We start from the raw sequence: 20,759 nt of genomic DNA, 5'->3' as shown, positions 1-20,759 counted from the left end.
AGTTTTGCTCTTGTTGCCCAGGCTGGAGTGTGATGGCGAAATATCGGCTCACTGCAACCTCCGCCTCCCGGGTTCAAGTGGTTCTCCTGCCTCAGCCTCCCAAATTGCTGGGATTATAGGCACCTGGCACCATGCCTAATTTTTGTGTGTTTTTAGTAGAGAAGGGGTTTCATCATGTTGACCAGGCTGGTCCTGAACTCCTGACCTCAGGTGATCCACCTACCTCAGCCTCCCAAAGTGCTGAAACTATAGGCATGAGCCACTGCGCCTGACCAAACAATATTCTTTTAATTTTTTATTTCCTTAGGTTTTGGGGAAATAGATGATATTTGGTTACATGAGTAAGTTCCTTAGTGATGATTTGTGAGATTTGGGTGCACCCATCACTGGAGCAGTATACACTGAACCCAGTTTGTAGCCTTTTGTCCCTCAACCCCCTCTCACCCTTTCCCCTGAGTTCCCAAAGTCCATTATATCATTCTTATGCCTTTGCATCCTCATAACTTAGCTCCCACTTATGAGTGAGAACATACAATGTTTGGTTTTCCATTCCTGAGTTACTTCTCTTAGAATAATAATCTCCAGTTACATTCAGATTGCTGCAAATGCCATTAGTTTCTTTCTATGGCTGAATAGTATTCCATTGTATGTATACATATATACCACAATTTCTTTATCCATTTGTTTACTGATGGGAATTTGGGCTGATTTCATGTTTTTACAATTGCAAATTTTACTGCTATAAACATGCATGTGCAAGTATATCTTTTTCATATAACTTCTTTTCCTCTGGATAGATACCCAATAATGGGATTGCTGTAAAATGGTAGTTCTACTTTTAGTTCTTTAAGGAATCTCCACACTGTTATCCATAGTGGTTGTACTAGTTTGCATTCCTACCAGACGTGTACAAGTGTTTCTTTTTTCTAGTGTCTCAAGGTTCTCACACAAGGAATTCTTGAATTTTGAATTGGGTACCTGGATTGTAGTCCTGATGAAGCACCTGTTGGTGCTGGTCTTCCCCAGGCCCGGGCCCAGATAACTATGCATCATAATACTGGTGGCATGTTTTTCCCAGCCAAGATAGGGAATTTGTACATCCCAATATGGGTAGTGTAACCATGCATCACATATATATGACAAGTTATTCTGTTCCCAAGCCCAGGTAGGGTAATCACATACCCCAATTAGGGTGACATACTATCCCAGCATAATTATTCATCATCAGCCTTGCACTCAAAAGCATCCTAGTTTGGGTATAAATTATATAGTCACTTAGATATAAGTACTCCACCTATAAACTTCATTGTGTCCAATTTCTAAATCAAACCAAACCACCCAAACAAGAGTAGAACCTAGAATTAGGCCAGGCTCAGTGGCTCATGCCTGTAATCCCAGCACTTTGCGAGGCCAAGGCATGCAGATCACGAGGTCAGGAGTTTGAGACCAGCCTGGCCAACATGGTGAAACCCCATCTTTACTAAAAATACAAAAATTATCCGGGTGTGGTGGTGTGCGCCTGTAGTCCCAGCTACTTGGGAGGCTGAGGCAGGAGAATTGCTTTAAACCGGGAGGCAGAGGTTGCAGTGAGCCAAGATCATGCAACTGCACTCCACCACTCCACTCCACTCTGGGCAACATGGTGAGACTCCATCTCAAAAAAAAAAAAAAAAAGAACCTAGAATTAACAATTTTCCCATTACATAGAATTTTGTTTTTCTGGACTCCAGGCCACTTTGTGCCAGCCATAGTTGTTTCCTAACTTCCACCATATTGATCCAGTCCATGTGACAGCACATGTGCCCGAGACTCTTGTTCTATTCTTTAGGGTCCCATTGGAGCTAAACTCAGTCATAAGTTCAGATGAGTTTGCCATAAATCCCTGTCATTGTTCCCCCATGTACTCCTGGCTACTTGATAGGGCCCTGCTAGATTGTTCAAAACTATGACATTATCACCAACACTTGAGTGTAATACATCACATCTGAAACCTCCAACGGTGGTACCTATCTCCCCTCTATCCCCTCAGGCCTGGAGTTCCCTACACACTGGCAGTAGCCTCACCACACATACCTGGTTCCTGAAGATTAAATGATTCACTTCTCCCACAATGACTATAGCCACATGGGTTATGAGGCCAGATAACTACTTGTGTGACCTTTATCAATCACCTCTCATTATGAATCTCAGTTAACTCATCTCTGAAACAAGCTGGCTGGTCTGGATGATGAGGCCTCACTTCCCAAATATCTCTTAAATGTGGGGTCTTTTTCCGTATTATTTTTTTAATCTCCTTCGGAACATGATAGAGAACCTTGAACATGGTTGGAACTCAAATGTATGTTACATAAGATTTTTGAATCAGTGAGGCATTTAAGCCTAAAAAAATTCAAAATTAGACTTTGAGATGATGGGAAATTAAATAAATCTAAGGAGTGAAATGATCTGGTCAAAGCAGCAAGCACTATAGAGAAATAAATTCACATCATTTTCTAGCACTATGACTAGTGAACTAGCATTGCCAATAATAGCTAACGTTAGACATTTACCATGTGTGAGAGGCAGCTCTCAGTAGCTCACACCAACCCTATGAAGTGGGAACTGTTATTGTCTCTACTTTATAGTGAGAAAACTGAAGTACAAAGGGGTTAAAGAGCTTGCCTGAAGTCCCCCAGGAAGCAAGTGATGTATTAAGACCCCAGTAGTCTTTGGGAGGCTGAGGCGGGTGGATCATGAGGTCAAGAGATCAAGACCATCCTGGCCAACATGGTGAAACCCTATCTCTACTAAAAATACAAAAAATTAGCTGGGTGTGGTGGTATGCGCCTGTAGTCCCAGCTACTCGGGAAGCTGAGGCAGGAGAATTGCTTGAACCCAGGAGGTGGAGGTTGCAGTGAGCCAAAATTGCACCACTGCACTCCAGCCTGGCGCCTGGCACCTGGTAACAGAGCGAGACTCTGACTCAAAAAGAAAAAAAAAAAGACGCCAGCAGTCTAGCTCCAAAGTCCATGCATTTAAACACTAGGTCAGCCTGCCTCTCTCTCTCTTTCACAAGCATTTGCTCACCTGAACATCCTAACACCAGGTTATTATGCACCCAGCAGAAACTGAGGCCCAGAGAGGCTTAAAGATCACCCAGTGTCCCACAGGAGCCTCAGCGCACTACAACACACTTTTGAAATGCCATTGACAGCCGACTGCTGAGAAAAGGCACAGAATAAAGTGGAAGTGCCATTGGGGGACAGTGGCTCTGGAGAGAATAAAAACCAACAGTAAATTGACAGGAAGGGGTGTTTGTGGGGGGACACAATGAAGCAAGAAGTGACAACCCTGGGCTATCACCTGAAGGGATGGTCAAGGCGAGGAAGAAGCCTGCAGAGGCCACAGCGCGCACAGTGAGGACCTGGAGGATGGGAAGGTAGGCACGGAACAGTTTAGGAAGGACAGAAAAAAAATGTTGTTTGCCATCGCATACATTTTTAGCACCAATATAACGTTACAGAAAAACATACATTTTGAAGCCAGGAAGTTGACTCTTGGATTGGGACGGTTTGACCGAAGCAGCATTCGCAAGAGAATCTGGTATGGCGAGTGCCACATAATAGGCACTCAATAAATGTTTGTTCCAAATAAAAGAGACAAAAAGAGAAAAATCTGAGAATTGCTTTCATAAAGAGAAAGGCACCTAAGGGAGTAGATGCTCAATAAATATTATTTTTTTATCTGTGTGTGGTGAGAAGCCTGGGGAGCTGTAAAAGATTATCTGATCCATTTCCAAAGAGCCCTGAGCCTCTGATTGCAATTCTCACAAATTCCCAGGGAAGGCTGTGGAATTCCTCTCTGGGGACTTACAAACACACTTTCAGAAGCGCCACTTGGAGGGAGTGGTTTAGACCATTTCAAAATGGATGAATTGAGGCAGAGAGGCTAGACCGAATGACCCTGTGGTCCTCTTCATTTCTGATGTCCATGTAATCCCCTGAGAAGCTGAAGTTTCCACTCTGCTCCCCCATGGCACAGAGATGAACCAAATGGGGGACCCACAGACATTATTGTCCCACCAACCTGAGGACGGCTGAGTGATTTGGAAGCCTTCCAGTAGGGTCTGGTTAAATCACAGGCCATTTATTTTGTGAAGAAATAAACCACAGAGAGCCCCTTTCAAACATGCACGCAGAAATCAGGACAAAATGCCGAGGAGATTATCTGCTAAGAATTTGCTTTAAAAGAGCCTCATTTATTTTTGAGAAAATATATGATTAACCAGAGTTAACTATGAATTCAGATATTGTGCATTAGACCAGCTCCTCAAAGTTTGAGCGCATTTAATATTATATATCGCTGCCATTTGGACTAAATTGTTTTTTTAATGTACACAATATTACAAATTTAATTTGAGCTGTTTGAATCAGTCTGTAAAAAAGATTTGATTATACCTGAGTGTTCTGGCCCCAGCGTTTCCGTATCTCAGTAATCTTGACGGTAATTGGCTGATTGGGCATCTCACACTCCATCTCTGCCTCAGTTTCCATGGTAATGTTACAGGAGCTATTATAGATGAGAACTTCATCTCTTTCCACTTTAGGGCTGAAACGAGAGGGGAGGTTAAATGGGGTGTCATCAATCTTAATGAAATGCAATTATTTTTACTCTTATTAATCATTGCAAGCCATTAGCTTGTGGCAACTACAGGCCACCATTTGTCAAATTTTGCAAATTTCCGTAATTTTGTTTCCATTCTTTTATTGTTTATTTGTTTTTCCTTTTATCTGCACACCCTGCAATGAAAATGCAAGTGGTAAATATCTTTCAGTGAGGCCTTTCTCTTTTCCGAATCTATTAAAAACATTAGCAAAAGCAACTCTGAGCCCAGCTTAACAAGCAATGCATGGACAATACTTCCAGTTCCAAAAAGGGAAACAAATGTTGGGGAGAGTTTTTGTTGTTGTTCTTTTTTTCTTTTCCCCTTCCCTCTTCCTGCTCTTACTCATACTTAGTGTTGGGGGAGTAATTGCCTGAATCCCCCTAGGGCAGATGGAGAAATTGGAAAACCCACGCAACTGGCTAACTGGTCCCTAATTCCAACTGTGAAAAAATGAGCTCATTTAGGCTTTCAATTCCCTCTCCCCAGCTGATGGCAATGAGGCTCTGTTGCTAGCAGTGGAACATTAACTTAGTAAATTAATTAAACTTACTTAACAGCCCAGACTAAGGAGATTCGATATATGTGCCAGTTATACTACCAGCCACTTGCTTTAAAAGTCCTCTTGCTTTAAGGGGAGAAGCCAGACTGGATTTAAAATAAAAAACAGCAGTGTAGCATTATGGAAAGTCTAAAAAATATGCCATCTAGAGGAGGTGAGGGCAGGGATAAGGAAGGGTGTCGTCCCCAACAGGTGTGATATTTATTCAAGAATAATCCTGGCTTGAGACATTTTTTGCTACTAACTCAAAAATTATCAGTAATAATGCATGATGTTTTATATTTGTCAACAATTCCATATGCATGATCTCATTTCAGCGTATAAATTAGGAAGAGGTGTAAAAAATGTAACCCAAAGAGACCAAGAGAGTCTCAGAAAGTCAAACACAGAACTACTGTAGCTCTGAGGTCGAAACCAGATGGTCCTGTTTCCTAGAGCAGTGCTCTCAAGGTTTGAAATGCTGATTGAACATCAGCCAGGAAGATGGCAGATCCCATTAGAAGACTAGGAAGGGTGAAGACAAGGGCAAAAACTGTGAACCATGTCAAAGCCTAGCATCGTTTTTCAAATCCATTTTTAAATGTTTTTTCCCCACAATTTGCTAGAAATAATGAGCAGGATAACTAGTACATCTCACCATTTAGTATTCTCTTCTTCATGCTAAAATATTCTCTACTCTGCATCTACCTAAGACATGACTTCTAAACCCAGAGTCCTCTAGACCTACTAATATAGACTGTCAATATGTTAACATCAGGCCACCTAGATTTGAAGGCAGATTGTTTGGGCTGACCACTGAGGCTCTGGTCCACCTTTATCTGAGCCTCTTTCTCGCGGCACCTAATACCGTGTTCATTTGGAAGGCCACTGGGTTCATACTTAGATAGCGGTCAACTCAAAGTCTCCGAGATGCAGTTTTCTGAGGATTTCACCATGCTGTGTTTGTTCAGATGATTTTCTGAGAAGCACTGGCATGTAAGTCTTAGGCTCAGAAGCAGATTAGCTGGATCTGAATCCCAGGGCGGATGGTTACCGTCTATGTGACACTGAAGACGTTACTTCGCTAAGCTTTGGTTTCCACATTTATAAAATTGAGTTGCCAGTAATTGAGTACCTATTTTGTGGAGGTGTTGAAGAAATTGAGCGAGATGAAGCATATAAATCGATTAGCATGGAATCTGGAACACAATAAGAATCCAATAAAGGCAGCTCGCGTTATAGCTGTTGGAGGTAGTAGTGTGTATCATTATTATTAAAAATGTAAATGTGACAATTTACATTTATCATTGTTACATTTCTTCCACTGGTTTAGACCCATTGCTCGAATATGTTTTGAATCTGTAGCCAGTGATCTAGCTATAAATCCATTAGCTGATCCATCATCCACGGGGTAGATAAAGCCACAGGATGAATCTAGCCTTTGCTCCTGGAACGTCGGTCATATTCCAGGATTCAGAAAGGAAAAACAAAGTAATTTAACTTTTAAATTAAAATTTAATGCAATATTTAGATCAATATGGAAATGTGATGGAATCAAATGCAAAATTCACGTGGACTTTTAAAACACTTCACTTCAGAGCAACTTGAGGCTTGCGTCAAGCCACTTTGAGCTTTGCACCTAAAACCTTTTTTTGCTGCTGGGGGTGGAGAAGTTGTTGGAAACGTTTGTGAAGCTCTCCCTCTATATTTATAGCAAAAGTCACTTTTAAAGCTATCAGAAAGGAAATTAAGTTGGTTTCCCACACCATCACACTCTGCATGAATCGGTTTCCAGATTGCTACTTTCAATTCTGAAGGCTCACAAACCATCTGATGAATAGTTCATTCTAGAATTCTGTCAGGAATAACATCAAGAATAGTTGTCTAAATTTCCAGAATTCCTCCTTTTTTGTTAGGTTCATAGAATATCTGCTCATCACTTCTATTATGTGACCCCTTCTCATGGTTCATTGTCAGCAGTAGGTCTTCAACCATAAGAGCAAGTTTTTTGTACCCAGTTTATGAATGATCTGAGACTACAGACTTGAACTCAAGGGAAGTAGTGACCAACTTCCTTTACAGCCTTTCTTGGCCTCAGGCTTCCACTCTCCTCATAAACCTTCTTATGCCCTTTCCTGACTCTTTACTGGCAAAGGTACAAGTAAAATGGGCTGAATCACTCTGCCTTCTGTTTGCCTGTTAGAAACACACTGTCTTTGCTAAGCATGTTATTCTTGCTCTGAAGAGAATTAATCCTTTTTCTGTTAGCTTGGACATTTTGTTTACCAGCTTCAGCTCACACTTCTTTCCATATTTGTAACTACCTTGCTAGAAATTTTTTTCATTAAAAAGCCATCACCAAAATAAGCTGAGACACTAGGATATCCAAAATAGATTAACATTTACAAAATTTCAAAGCTTCTAAATAGCTAGCTACCCTTCCATGGTTTCTTCCACAATAATCCTATGAGTTAAGAAGCACAGTTGGCCATATTTAAATATAAATGTAAGCATATATATCTGCAATATAAGGTTCTATATATATGCAATATAAGCATAAAGAGATTGATGTGTATATAGATATAGATGCATACACACTGCACACAAATATTTTGGGGGATGTGGTTTAAAAAAATTGGGTAAAATGGTGGCAAAGATTGTTCTAGAATCTAAGACTCCTGACTCCCAAACTATTGTTCTTTAGTTGATCTGATCAGATCCTAAAGCAAGCAAGTAATCTTGGCTGTGCTCCTTAGGATAGGGAGGGAAAACACTTTGCAGGCATTCTCTCTCCCTTACTTACCCTGAAATTGCTTCCTGTGGCTCTGAAACCTCATGGAACCCATACAGCTCAGCCAGAGCTCTCACCAGGACTCTCATGCTGAGGCGGCCAGCACGGCATTGCACTAAGCACACCGCGTCAGAAGCCTTGCGTTCCAGTCCCGACATTGCCATGGCTTGAGTGTGTGACTTTGGAAAGTTACTTAATCTTCACTTAGAAGAGAATCCAAAGTCGACTTTGGCCTTCGATGCCTCACATATCTCTCCTCACGTGCTCATCAGGGGCCACTTTTCCTCCTCCTCACTCGACTCCCACCCTCCTGGCCTCTGAACACTCATCAAACTCGACAGTTCTTTTGCATTTGCTGCTGCCACCGCCTGACCCTCCATAATGACACCTGCTTCTCTTCTTAACATAAAAGACTTCTTCAGAGAAGCCTCCACTGAGTACACTCTCTAAAGTAGCCCCCCTTTATTTTTCCATCACTTTAGAGCACTTAACACAATACATGATCATCTTGTTTATTATCTGACTTTCTTCTCCACCCACAAGGGCAGGGACTTTCATGACATCCACCACTGAGCCACCAGCACCTGTCACAACACCTAGAACAGAGTAGGGATGTGATCAATACTGGATAGACGGATGGATCATGGATGGATGGATGGATGGATGGATGGATGGATGGAAAGATGGACGGATGGATGGATAGATGGATGAACATACGGGGTATAATTTTTGCGACAGATACACTTCTCCCTTTGCCAAATGACATCCTACCCCATAGTCATTGTGGATGGCAGGGAGACACAGCATTGCGTTCCCTGGAAAAACACATACAAACTCAATGAAGAGAAAAATAGGATCAGTACTCCAGCCACCTAGAGACAGGCACCATTAACATTCTTGGACATATCTTTCCAGTCTTTTCTCTAGTAACCTATCTGTGTACAAACATAGGTTTTGTACAACAGTAGGATCAAACTGATATGCTATTTTGAGACCTGTGATTATCACTTCTCCGTATGTTATAAACATTTTCCTGTCTGGTTAAATATTCTGCATCCTGATTTTCAAAGGTGACTTAGTATCATATCATTTGGATACATTCTTTATTACTAAAGCTTGTTTCATTTCAAATATTTTTTGATATCTGAAACTTTAAAGATTATTTGTAAATATTACACATTTCTATCTGCTTTCTTAAAATAAAATCCTAGAAGAGAAACTGCTGGGTTACAGAGTATAAAAAATTTAAGGTTATTCGTGAATTGGCAAATTGTCCTCTGAAGATTGTACTACCTTACCTTCCCACTGGCAGCAAAGACCACTGCCAGTTCCCCTGACTCTCATCCTCACTAAGCTTTGTTTGTTTAAATCATAGGGTACTTATTGTAATTCTTACTCCGGAAAACATACCCATTTTTCCCTACTTCAATAGCCAGAACATTCACCAGCACTACTGAAATGATATTCATAGGTAAAAGTATAATCATTCATGGGGTTTGAGGCTCAGTTACCTCAGCCGCCCCATAGAATGAAGAGGAAGAACATGGAAGAACTCCAAAGGAAGAGTTTTGGGGATTGAGATGAAGTCTCTGAATTCAATGGAGGCAGGAACTACTGACATGTACTTCCTGGTGTCCAGCATCAGTAAGTTCTGAAATCCAGTCTCACCTGAGTACAATACCCAGTATTCCATTTCCTGCGTGACCTAAACAGAGTTCTTCTTGCCCTTTTAGAAAGCAACCAGCCAAGGAGGTTCCTCTTCTACTGCAGCTAAACCTAAACTTCTGGTGCTATATTCACACTAAAACACAAACCGTCTCAGGATATCACAAAGTCAGACTGCCATGAAAAGATCTGGTTATCTCTTTCATAGTGGGGAAGTGGTCTTGTTTAGTTTCATATTTTAATAAGAAAAGAGGCCAGGTGCAGTGGCTGATGTCTATAATCCCAGCACTTTGGGAGGCCAAGGTGGGTGGATTACTTGAGCTCAGGAGTTTGAGACCCGCTTGGCCAACATGGCAAAACCCTGTCTCTACTAAAAATATAAAAATTAACCAGGCATGGTGGCACACACCTGCAATCTCAGCTACTTGGGAGGCTGAGGCATGAGAGTAGCTTGAACCTGGGAGGCAGAAGTTGCAACGAACCGAGATCGTGCCATTGCACTCTAGCCTTGGCAACAGAACAAGGCTCTGTCTCAAAAAAAAAAAAAAGAAGAAGAAGAAGAAGAAGAAGAAAAGAAAAAAGAGGGCTTCATTAGATAATCAAAGGTAGCCACTCTATCTAGGTAAGAAATAAAGAAGTTTACAGGACAATGTTCAGCCATGAGACATCACCCTGCACAGGAAAAGAACTCCTTGTTGAGATGAAAGCAATCCAGAATTACAAACATGGTCACACTTCTTTTTGATTTGTTTAGAAAAGGGGGGTTAACTTGGAAAGCTGTGGTATTTATTTGTCAGCCTCTTTTTTTAAGTTAAAAAAAAATTCCTTATAAGCTTATGGCTTCTAAATCCTAGATCTACAGTAATTCTGCCTATGCAACCCCCCTTCTTTTGAATAAACATTGTACAATCTGCTGGATTTCTCTATGACATTTTTTCATACTTGTGAATCTGTTTGGAAAGAAAAGAAAAAGGAAAGGGGGGGGAAGCCTTCTGTTTTTCATAACGTCTAATCTTTTTCCCCATTGGCATTCACCAGATGTTGCTTTGGATCGGAAGATAAATATTAAAATCTAAGCAAGAACAAAGCTAGCTGTTTACTGGGCAGATTTTTCAGATGTTCTCTTGAACAGTTGAAAAAGACAGGAGATGCTTTGATATGCAGGCTGGCTGGAATCCACAATGCAACGGGCCCTCCAAGAGAGCTGTAGTCTCCCCATCCACCCAGCCTCCACTCTCTGATGGCTCCATTGGTCCATTGGCCAAGCACTTGTGGGGAAGTTCAAGGAGGGAAAAGGTAGGGTTACCTGATAAAGAGGCCTGAGAACGATGGAAACATTGACTCTGCCCAATGATCTGGCACAAAGAGGCATTGGGAACTTTCCTCGCAAATGTAGAGGTAAGGCCACGATTTGAGCAGTTGCTCTGTCCCCACGGCAACTGTAAAATCACACTGCACATAGGTGTGTCTGGCGGCCTCACAGCTGTCCTCCTCATGCTTCACGTCACACAGGAAAGTCAAGGACACTGCAGGAAACAGTCACTGTTAGGAAAGAACCACGGAAGAACTGAAGGCCTCCAGTCAGTTTCACAAATGAAGTTCCTGTGTCCTCCCTTGACCAATAGGAAAATGAAAGTATCAGTTTACTTTTTTAAAAATATATTACATGTGATGTACACAGAAAAATACAAGTATCATTTTGTAAAATATAAATCTTCATAAAAAATCTCATGTGAATATCCCAGCCAATGTAAGATCTAAAATACCTTTAATACCCTTAAATCTGTGTGTTCCTCCCCGTCTGTCCTTTTCCTCCTCATTCTCAGAAATAACCACTTGGCATTTTTTAAATAGTTTTATCACACATGTTTGTATTCCTAAACAAAAGATTGAGTTTCACCTGTTTTTTGAACTTTATAAAATATGATACATGATAAAGTATTCTTGGACCTGCTTTTTTCATTCCATAGTATATTTCCAAGATTTATCCATATTACTACATATAACTATTGTTAATACATTTTCACTGTTGTGCAATATTGTATTGTATCCAAGATATATTTATCTATTATCAATGAACTTTTTGATATTTCCCAGTTTTTGCTACTAAAAACATGTACAAAATTTTGTCTAGGGTGCATGCCTATAAAGAAAATTTCTTATTCAAAGAGTAGGTACACATTCAACTTTACAAGATAGTGCCATACTGTTTTCCAAAGTAGTTGTGCCATTTTAGATTCCTACCAGCCATATTTATAAGTTCCCAGTATTCCATATAAACACTTGAAATTATCAGACTCTTAATTTTTGCCAATCAGGTGTATAAAATGGCATTTTATTGTGGTCTTAATTTGCATTTCAATCATTACTTTTAGGTTGACCAATTTTTTTTTTCTTGAGACAGTTTCACTTTATTGCCCTGGCTGGAGTGCAGTGGCACAATCTTGCCTCACTGAAACTTCTGCCTTCCTGATTTAAGCAATTCTCCTGACTCAGCCTCATGAGTAACTGGGACTACAGTTGCACACCACCAACTCCTGGCTGATTTTTTGTGTTTTAGTAGAGACAGGGTTTTATCATGTTGCCCAGGCTGATCTTGAATTCCCAAGCTCAGGCAATCAGCCTGCCTCAGCCTCCCAAAGTGCTAGGATTACAGGAGTGAGCCACGATGCCTGGCCAAGCTGACCAATTTTTTAACTTATGTTTTCTCTTCTATGAAATTCCCATTTCTGTGATTTGCCCATTTTTCTATTGGGCTATTTGTCTTATTGACTTGGATAAGTTTAGAGATTTCTTTTCATATAATTATAACAATTAACATGTTATAGAGATAAAAAGAAAATATTGGAAGCACACTGACTCTCAGGCTGTTTTTTTCTGGGTCATGAGACATACGAAAAGCATCATGAGGCAGACTGGGAATGATCTTTAACTAGAAGATGAACAAAGAGCTACATGAGATGGTTTAGGAGCAGCTCTGTCTGAAAACCTTAATAAAGAGGGAAAAAGAAAAAAATCTCTGTAGCATGCTTGCTCTGCAGCAAGCCTACCCATGTTGGTATGCAACAAAGGTTATCAAGGGCCATGAGCTTAGACCTGTGCTTCCCTACCTCATTACCGTATGGGCTTAGACCTGTGATTCTTTACCATGCTGCAGCAAGGGCTGAGTGAGATAAGTATGGGGAAAAGGGTTTGTAGTTATGCAATCATGCCCAAATAGTATTATTGTTGCTGTTATAGTCTAAAGCACCTGGCACCTAGGAGGTTGGCTATGAATGTGTTTTGAATGAATTAGAGCAATAAAAATGACTGACAGTAGGACTCTTGTATGAACAGACAAAATGTAAGAACTTTCCAGTTAGTAAGCCCTAAGGCAAATAAAAACAAGCTCCACACCTATAAAATAATGAATTCGTTAAAGGTGATTAAGTAGATGCAAATTGACAGGCTGGATTATGAAAATCACCCAGGGCTGGGGATCAAAATCCATGGGTTTTACTCAAAGTTCTGCCACTAAATAGCTGTGTGACCTTAATCACTTTAGCTTTCCATGCCTTATGGAAAAGCTGAAGTTTCCATGAAAATGTCATGTGGTATAATTCAAGGTATAAATGCAAGAAAGCCAAAGATCAAAGATTTTGCTCATTGTAAACAAACACAAAGTATTAGTTTCACCTAACAGGATGTTTCGGCAACTCATTATAAGAAAAAGTAAATTTCTCCTATTGTTAGAAGTACAGTTTGTGGGGATGGTAACAATGGGTGACCCCCAAAATAGCAAAAGCGCATTTGTAGAGCTCCCTGCTTTAAATCCCCCTGCCCCACTCATGTAACGGAAACCTATTAGTCCTGTGGCACAGGCACAAACAAAACAATAATTAGGAAAGTTTGAGTTCTGGGTCATTATCTGTAACCTGGAATGTGAAACATCACTCTATTGTGCAAAGTCAAGCTGAAGAAAAAACTCGAAGCACGGGTCAGAATTCAAAGTGACCTTGCTAAATAAGAGAAGTTAACAGATATAAACAAAAGAACAAATGAAAAGAGTAAGGGAGTAAACTACAAAAGAAAAAAGAAATCATATAAATTTGAGGAAAGTCCAGCTGTGCACAGCCATGGCAGAAACGCGCGCACACACACACACGCACACACACACACCCCTTGAGATAACAGTAGGTAACAGCAGGCTTATTAGCCAGCAAGACTGCAGTATAATTTTACAAACAAATATGGGATCAGACAATACACAGGCATCTTATGATGCTACCCAATTTGGCCAGAACTTGCTTATATAGAAGAGCTTCCTTGTTTGGGGCTTCAAATTAGGAAAGAATGTAGGATTTCAGAGAGGGCTGAGAAGTGGGACACTAAAATGTTTACTCGGAAAGTCTCTGATTCAGTAGGTCCGAAGAATTCACATGTCTAACAAGCTCCCAGGTGAGGGCCCTGCAGCTACTGTGCCGGGAAGCACACTTCCAGAACCTCTGCCTTAAAGGAACTGAGATTACTCAGCTTTCCAAAGAACCACCCGCTGATTAAAGTTGAAAAAAGTAGAGTAGGGAAGCATCCATTAGGCAGAGGATGGATTTCTCGGAGAAGAGCAACTGTGAAACACTTGTAAGGGTTGCTGCTGGGAAATTCTCCTCTGAAAAATCCTTAAAAATACGACTGATTCTTAGCTAACTTGGTTGTATTCAATCCTGTCTGAAAATAAAGAAATTCATAGTCGTTTCTAACAATGTCCAAGACATATCCCCTTTGGCAATTTGATGTCCATTATATATCTACTTCCTAGGGGAAAAAAAATACACTATCATATACTAAAAATGCTTCATCCAGTTTCAGCGGGTTCAACAGAATCCCCAAATCTCCATCTTGGATCTTAAGTAAGAAACCTGTGGAGCTGGCTCTCACAAGTTCCTCTCAATCTTTAGACATTGTGATTAAAAGTCTTTTAAAACACTTTTTAATGAAAGGAAAATTAGCCAAATTATGCATTTCTCTACAGTAAATGTGTGCCTTGCACAATCAATGAGTGTTTAGTGACACCTAGTGGTCACATAAATAGTTACAGTTTCCAACTCATTTTCCTCTTTAAAAAATCAAGGAATGTTATTTTCTAAAAATTAATCACATCTTTCTAAATACCATATTTTTTTAATTCTTCCCCTAGAAGTTATAAAACTTAAAATATCGCAATTTACCTGACCCTAAAACCTCATTGGTTTTTATCTTATGCTAGTTGAAATTAAGTGTTTTGAAATAATAACACAGGGCTTTTTAAAGTGTATTAATTTGAGCAGTGTATATGTGAAAGCTTTTTTAAAAAAATGTGGCAGTATTAGTTAAAAATTAGAACCTAGAAATGTGCAGTCTTAGCTTTCTGTTTCCACTGTTTCCCAATCTTTCATTTATTCCTCATCAAACATTCATTTTGCATATACCCTGTACAACACTGTTCCAAGCAGAGGAGGTAGAGCCGTGAATCAAACAAATCAAACAAATCAAGACAATGTCTTGAACTTCAATCTTCTATTGTATCTTAAGTTTCCCACTGTGGAATCTCTCTCTCCTCCATAGTGTTGTGCTTATATACATGATGATAATAGGAAATTCACTTTCTAGTACTTTAAACAAAAATTTTATCTCCTCTCCTTCTTCCTCCTCTAACCCTTTCTGCTTCCTCCCTCTCCTCCTCCTCTTTGTATAAGACAACACAGTACAAACTTCCATCACAATAGCATTATCCATCATAAAATTCTTGTCCAAGCTCAGATGATGTGGCGCTTTTGTCACTTCGTAAATCTTTAGCCCACATTCAAGTTGCAGACAAATAAATTAGGAATAAAAACTTAAAACATGACATAGAAAGGAGGTGTGTAAATGTAAATGGTTAAGTGCACAGGTACAAGATCTATGATTATGCAAATAAGATAATCACCTGGCTGGCTACATGTGAGCTATCTCAAATGCAGTAAGGTCCTGTGATAATAATAGTAATTTCTTCCCTTTGACTTTTTTTTTTCCCTGAAGCTCAGTGGGGTATTACCACGTGTTGTAAAACCCCAAGCTTTGCAACTTCCTCTCTCATCCCTTTCCCCACAAAGACATGGATTCTTATACCACAATTTATATGATGGCTACGCAGCTTAAAGTAGTAAGCAATTGTGGTGTTTTACTAAGAAGTAATTATGTTACTATTGCAGAATGAGAAGACAATATGAGTGCTGGCTTTTTGGCCTATAATAAGAAATTGAAAACTTTACACACAAAGATAATTTTCAAGTGATATCCAGCTTGACAACCTCCATCCCTTTACTGGCACCTCTAAAAGCAGATGTGTCTTCAGCAACCTTACCTCAGAACAAAGCCAAGAGCTTGTTTCCTCCATGACTCCTATAGCTGTCATTGAAACTAATATTCTGAATTCAGAATGACTTCCTCCATCATCCTAAGACTGCAGCTAAGAACACAGGTGATAAGTTTTTCAATATTCATTCAATACTGACCTATTAATATGGCAAAAGTTATTATGAATCATTGTAACAGGTGGCCCCAGATTCTGTCATTTTAGATGGGGAGAAATTACATTCCTAGGAACACATAGAGAAATTAGTAGTCAGTAGAGCATCAATCACAAAAGCAGAATTAACCAAAGAATATCATTTCCATACATATGCTTTAAAAGGTATGTGTGTAACATCTTTACTTACCATCCAGGGGCAGAACCAAGCAGCTGAAGGCAGACACTGTAGCATTAGCCAGGACTCGGCAGGGAGCACCACACACAGCAGCTGAGACATTCCCTGGAGAAAATCCTGCTCCAAACACATGCACCAGCCTTCCACTCAGGCAGCCTTTAAAGACAAAGGTACAAGTTCATGATCATACAGGCAAACCTCCCTTCTTTAGGTAACTCAAAATTCAAACCTTTGCTTCCTCACTACCCATCCTTCTTTTCACGTCCTCAGAATCCACACAACTGGCTTCAGGTGCCTGCTGGCCTCAGTTTCCTCCCCACTTAGGCTCTGCCCTCGTTTCTGTCCAATCCCAATCGCATTCAACACCCTATTGTGTTAAAGAGGTGTTTTTTTAATGTAACAATTTTTATATAGAAAATTAATGCTTATGGTTTTTAAACTTTTGTTCAAAGAGCCATGAAATGAAAGTAAATATTCCCCCAACCACCTGTCTCCCTCCCCAGAGGTATCCAGGTATGGAGTTTCTTATACCTTCTTCCAGAAGTTTTAAGCATCTATGTTTCTGATTCAAAGGATTATTGTATCCATATTATTCTGGAACTTGCTTTTCTGCTTAAAAGTATAGCACAGATATGTTTTCAAACCTCTCTGGATCCAGTTCATTTCAAGAGCTTCCTAGAATTCCATTACAGGGCCTTGCTACAATTCATTTAACAATTTTTCTATTGATAGAAATTTCGATGATTTTTCCCCTTCTGCTATGGTTAATAGTGATGCAATAACTGTACATGTTTTGGGAGATTTGTATGAGTGAAACTAGTCCACGTTTCTAGTTCATACCGAGACACAGTCTAGGTGGTACTTAGCCACCTGACTAACTCAAGAATAATGCTTTTTGTTTAAGACGCATTTCCTATTTCCCTGCTCTTCCATCATAAAAACACATGGAATCTTAGGGAGTAGAAAGGGGAATTTGGGAGTCATCCAGCTCAAACTCCTTTATCAAATAAGGAAGCTGAGTCTTAGAAAAGTCAAGTGTAAATTAGCTAAATTAGTGACAGGCTAGGGCCAAATCCCAGTTCCCACAGTGTTCCACCAAACGGAGACCAAATTTGTTCTAGGAAATGACTTGGTTAGTACTCTATCAGTCTAAGGTTCTGTTTCTATAATTTTTTCTATACTTTATAAATCACAATGAAATTTGAGCTATCTCAAGTGCAATAAGGCTTTAAGTCAACAGAAATTGAAACCTATTCTTCACTGGAAGAAAAGACTAGGCAAATTTTGGTATATCTAATGGGAGAAAAAAAATTCAACCCATTTAATTGTTCTATGCATTTGGCTTATTATTGGTGAAATATGAGTTTCACCTGTGAAATATTATAAAATGATTAAAAATTAATCACATTTAATAAATGTTAAACAATGCAAATTGGCAGATAGGGTCTAAAAACTAGGTGAAGGCATTTATGTTCTTAAATGATCAAATTATGAGCTTTACAAATGGTGTTTTTAAAATACAAATCCAGTTAATGCATCAAATTAAAATACAATCAAACATTTAGAGAATATGCGAAATTTCATTGATTAAAAAAAAAAAAAGCTTCATAAACAGAGTATAACCAAGACAAGCCTCAGGAAAGAATTGGGATTGTAAGAAGCCTGAGGGCTTCTCTTTCCTTCCATGAGGCAGATTCAGGTTAATTTTCTACTTCCCAGAAGTGAAAGGTGCTACCAACTGATTTACATAAGAAAGTGTACTACCTTGCTTGACTTACCAAAGTTCTCAGTCACAGCTGTGATAATAACTCTTGAGGTGAACACCTGGACAGATGAGGCCCACCCTCTGATGTAGTCATAGGCTCTGACATGGTACTCCCCGGCCGGAAGGGAAGGGACCACACATTGGAGAACGGTGTGGTTACCAGAGACACCCACGCAGGGTGACATCCCTACAAAAATGTCAATGTTTGCAGCTCCTGAGATCTGGGCCACTGCAAAAGTTAAGATGTCATCCCTCTGAGAAATAGAGAGCAGTTCTGGGGTAAAGGCATTGCTGTAACCAACGACTCCTATGTGATACAAAAGTCCATCCACCTCTATTTCCAGAGCAACAGAGCCATTCCCTGTGGGAACAATGCACTGGATGAGCTCAGCACTGATGTTCACCATCAGGCAGGTCTGCTGGTCAATGTGGACAGACGTGGTGTTCTGTCCTCTCAGGCCTGTGCCCTCTATGGTCAAGAGGCCTCCGCCATGTATGCTGAAATTCTTAGGAAAATAATGAAACACTTGAGGCATAATGTAGAAGTGTCTGGAAACATTACCAGTACAAGCATATCCATTTCTTGCATAAAAAACTGACAGGTAGTGGAGTCCTGGGGCCAAGTCTCTCATCTGGCATGCCACGTGGCTTGCATTTAAAAAAGTTACATTGCAAGGAAGTTGATCATCCACAAATACCATCAGCTCATCAGCTGTGGTGCCTAACCTCTGACCCCTCATCAGCACAGTAGTCAGTGACCCACTGGTGTTTGTGGTCAAGGCGTCCATAACAGGACTTGCCTCTTCCTGCACGAAGAAAGTGCAATTGCCCTGACACTCACTGGTTAGCCCATTGACCAGGACTGTGACATTCAGGGTAAAGGAAGCTCCAGGCAAGGGGTCACCCGCCAGAGTAACCTGGCAGAGAATGGTACGGTCTCCCAAACGCAAAATCACACAAGTAAAAGGACCCGACAGGTCAACCCGAACTGACCTCCTTCTAGAGTTAAAAAGCAACCCCCTCACAGTAAGTATGGTCCCGCCGCATGCCGAGCCCTGCGATGGGACAATGGCCATTATCCGAGGTGTCATTGCAAATTGCTGGGGCACCGCAGACATATTAGCAAATCCCATCTGCTTGTGACGTACTTGGAGAGGATAGATGTCCGCTTCCAGACTGTGAAGAGGGATGGAGCATCCAGACAGGCTCGCGTTGCTCTGGAAGGACTGTGTATTGACATCGCAGTTCAGCCTCCCCAGGAGGATGACTGAGTTGGAGAGGTTACTTCCTCCCACACACAGGCGCACGCTGCTATTTGTGATTTCTGCTTGCAGGGCAGTGACGAGCGGTGTTGCCGCTGCTTCATACGTGAAGGTGAAACTGTTTCCCACCAAGCTTGGTGAAGGACCACTGGTGAAGGACCTGTTACCGACCCAGACCTCCACGGCAGCTGGGACAGTGGGAGTGCCTGCATGGGGCATCTGGGGGGCTGGCGGGGTTTCACACCAGATGCTCGCCTCCATTAAGTTCACAATATCACAGGACCGATTGCCTACAAGTACCCAAACCAAAGCTGGGTCCCTGCTGAAGCCTATTCCTGAGATGCTGAGGATGGTCCCTCCTAAGGTATGAATATAGAAAACAAAACATTACAGCTGATATTCTGAATTAAGACCTCAAACACCCATGAAATTCCCAGGGTAATTAAGCGGAAGGTAGGGCATGTGTTAGTGAAACCTCAATTATTTTTTCCCATCCCCACCAATGTTTAATTTGTGATTATTTGGACAGGAGTCAGATGTGGCAAATTCACATAACAGTAAAATAATATAAATGGTTATATAGGAAGGACATCGTTAATACAAACTTTTCCAGTACCTTTGTATATCCTAGAAGCCACCGCTTCGATCAACTTACAAACTAATGAAAAATCAAGTTTCTTAGTCTTCTTATTAAGTGATACATTATTAGACATATTATCCCATATGCCATATGTAGACTATTTATACATTATTCTGTATACATTCAACTTATATACTAATGAAAAGTCAAATTCATTGAAATCTTCTATCTTCTATGTTGTTCTATATAATGTTCCAATATTTCATATATTATACATTCTAATATATTCTATTTATTGTACCATATATTCTATATTCCATGTATATCAGAGACATATTAAAAGTCATTGAATCATGCTGGAGAATGTGCTGCTACCTTCATAGAATCTGCCTTACTCTCCAGTAGAGAGGCCACCAAAGATCAAACCCCATCTTCAGGATAGGATTGGAGCAAGATGACCCACAGCACAACCAAACTGTGCAATGCAGCTTTTAAGAGGATTTTACTATACTCAAAAAGGATAATGTGCTATCTTACACACGATCACAGTGTTCATTCACATGCCACTAGATCGCGTTCCATTTTTCTGAAAATAGTTTAGAGATTGCTCTATTTGTCTTGTCCTTCCATCTCCCATATCAGCTTGTGTATTTCTATTTCTGAGTCCTTCATCTGTATCCCTCATGGAAAGTGAAGACCCACAGACTCATTCCTTCCCACCTTGCACACACAGCACCTAAACGGTGAATGTAAGACATGCCTCCCTTGTTTTCCTCATATCTGCTCTAGAGTCTCACCCATCAGATGCTTTA

General features: G+C 40.4%; 1 protein-coding gene across 1 annotated transcript in view; it reads right to left on the bottom strand.

Moving 5' to 3' along the window:
• PKHD1 (PKHD1 ciliary IPT domain containing fibrocystin/polyductin) overlaps window positions 1-20,759 on the bottom strand; it is a 364,705-nt gene that overhangs the window by 278,325 nt on the left and 65,621 nt on the right. Inside the window, exons 31-34 of the mRNA XM_037727929.1 lie at window positions 18,119-19,726; window positions 16,353-16,496; window positions 10,946-11,165; window positions 4,437-4,587 (exon numbers count right to left, since the gene is read on the bottom strand). Coding sequence (XP_037583857.1) covers window positions 4,437-4,587; window positions 10,946-11,165; window positions 16,353-16,496; window positions 18,119-19,726 — 2,123 coding nt within the window. The remainder of the gene's footprint in view (window positions 1-4,436; window positions 4,588-10,945; window positions 11,166-16,352; window positions 16,497-18,118; window positions 19,727-20,759) is intronic.

Source organism: Cebus imitator, unplaced genomic scaffold (assembly GCF_001604975.1).
Source record: "Cebus imitator isolate Cc_AM_T3 unplaced genomic scaffold, Cebus_imitator-1.0 Scaffold248, whole genome shotgun sequence".
NCBI classification, from domain to species: domain Eukaryota; kingdom Metazoa; phylum Chordata; class Mammalia; order Primates; family Cebidae; genus Cebus; species Cebus imitator.
The sequence above is the reverse complement of the archived record's forward strand: the minus strand, read 5'-3'. Positions and strand labels throughout refer to the sequence as shown.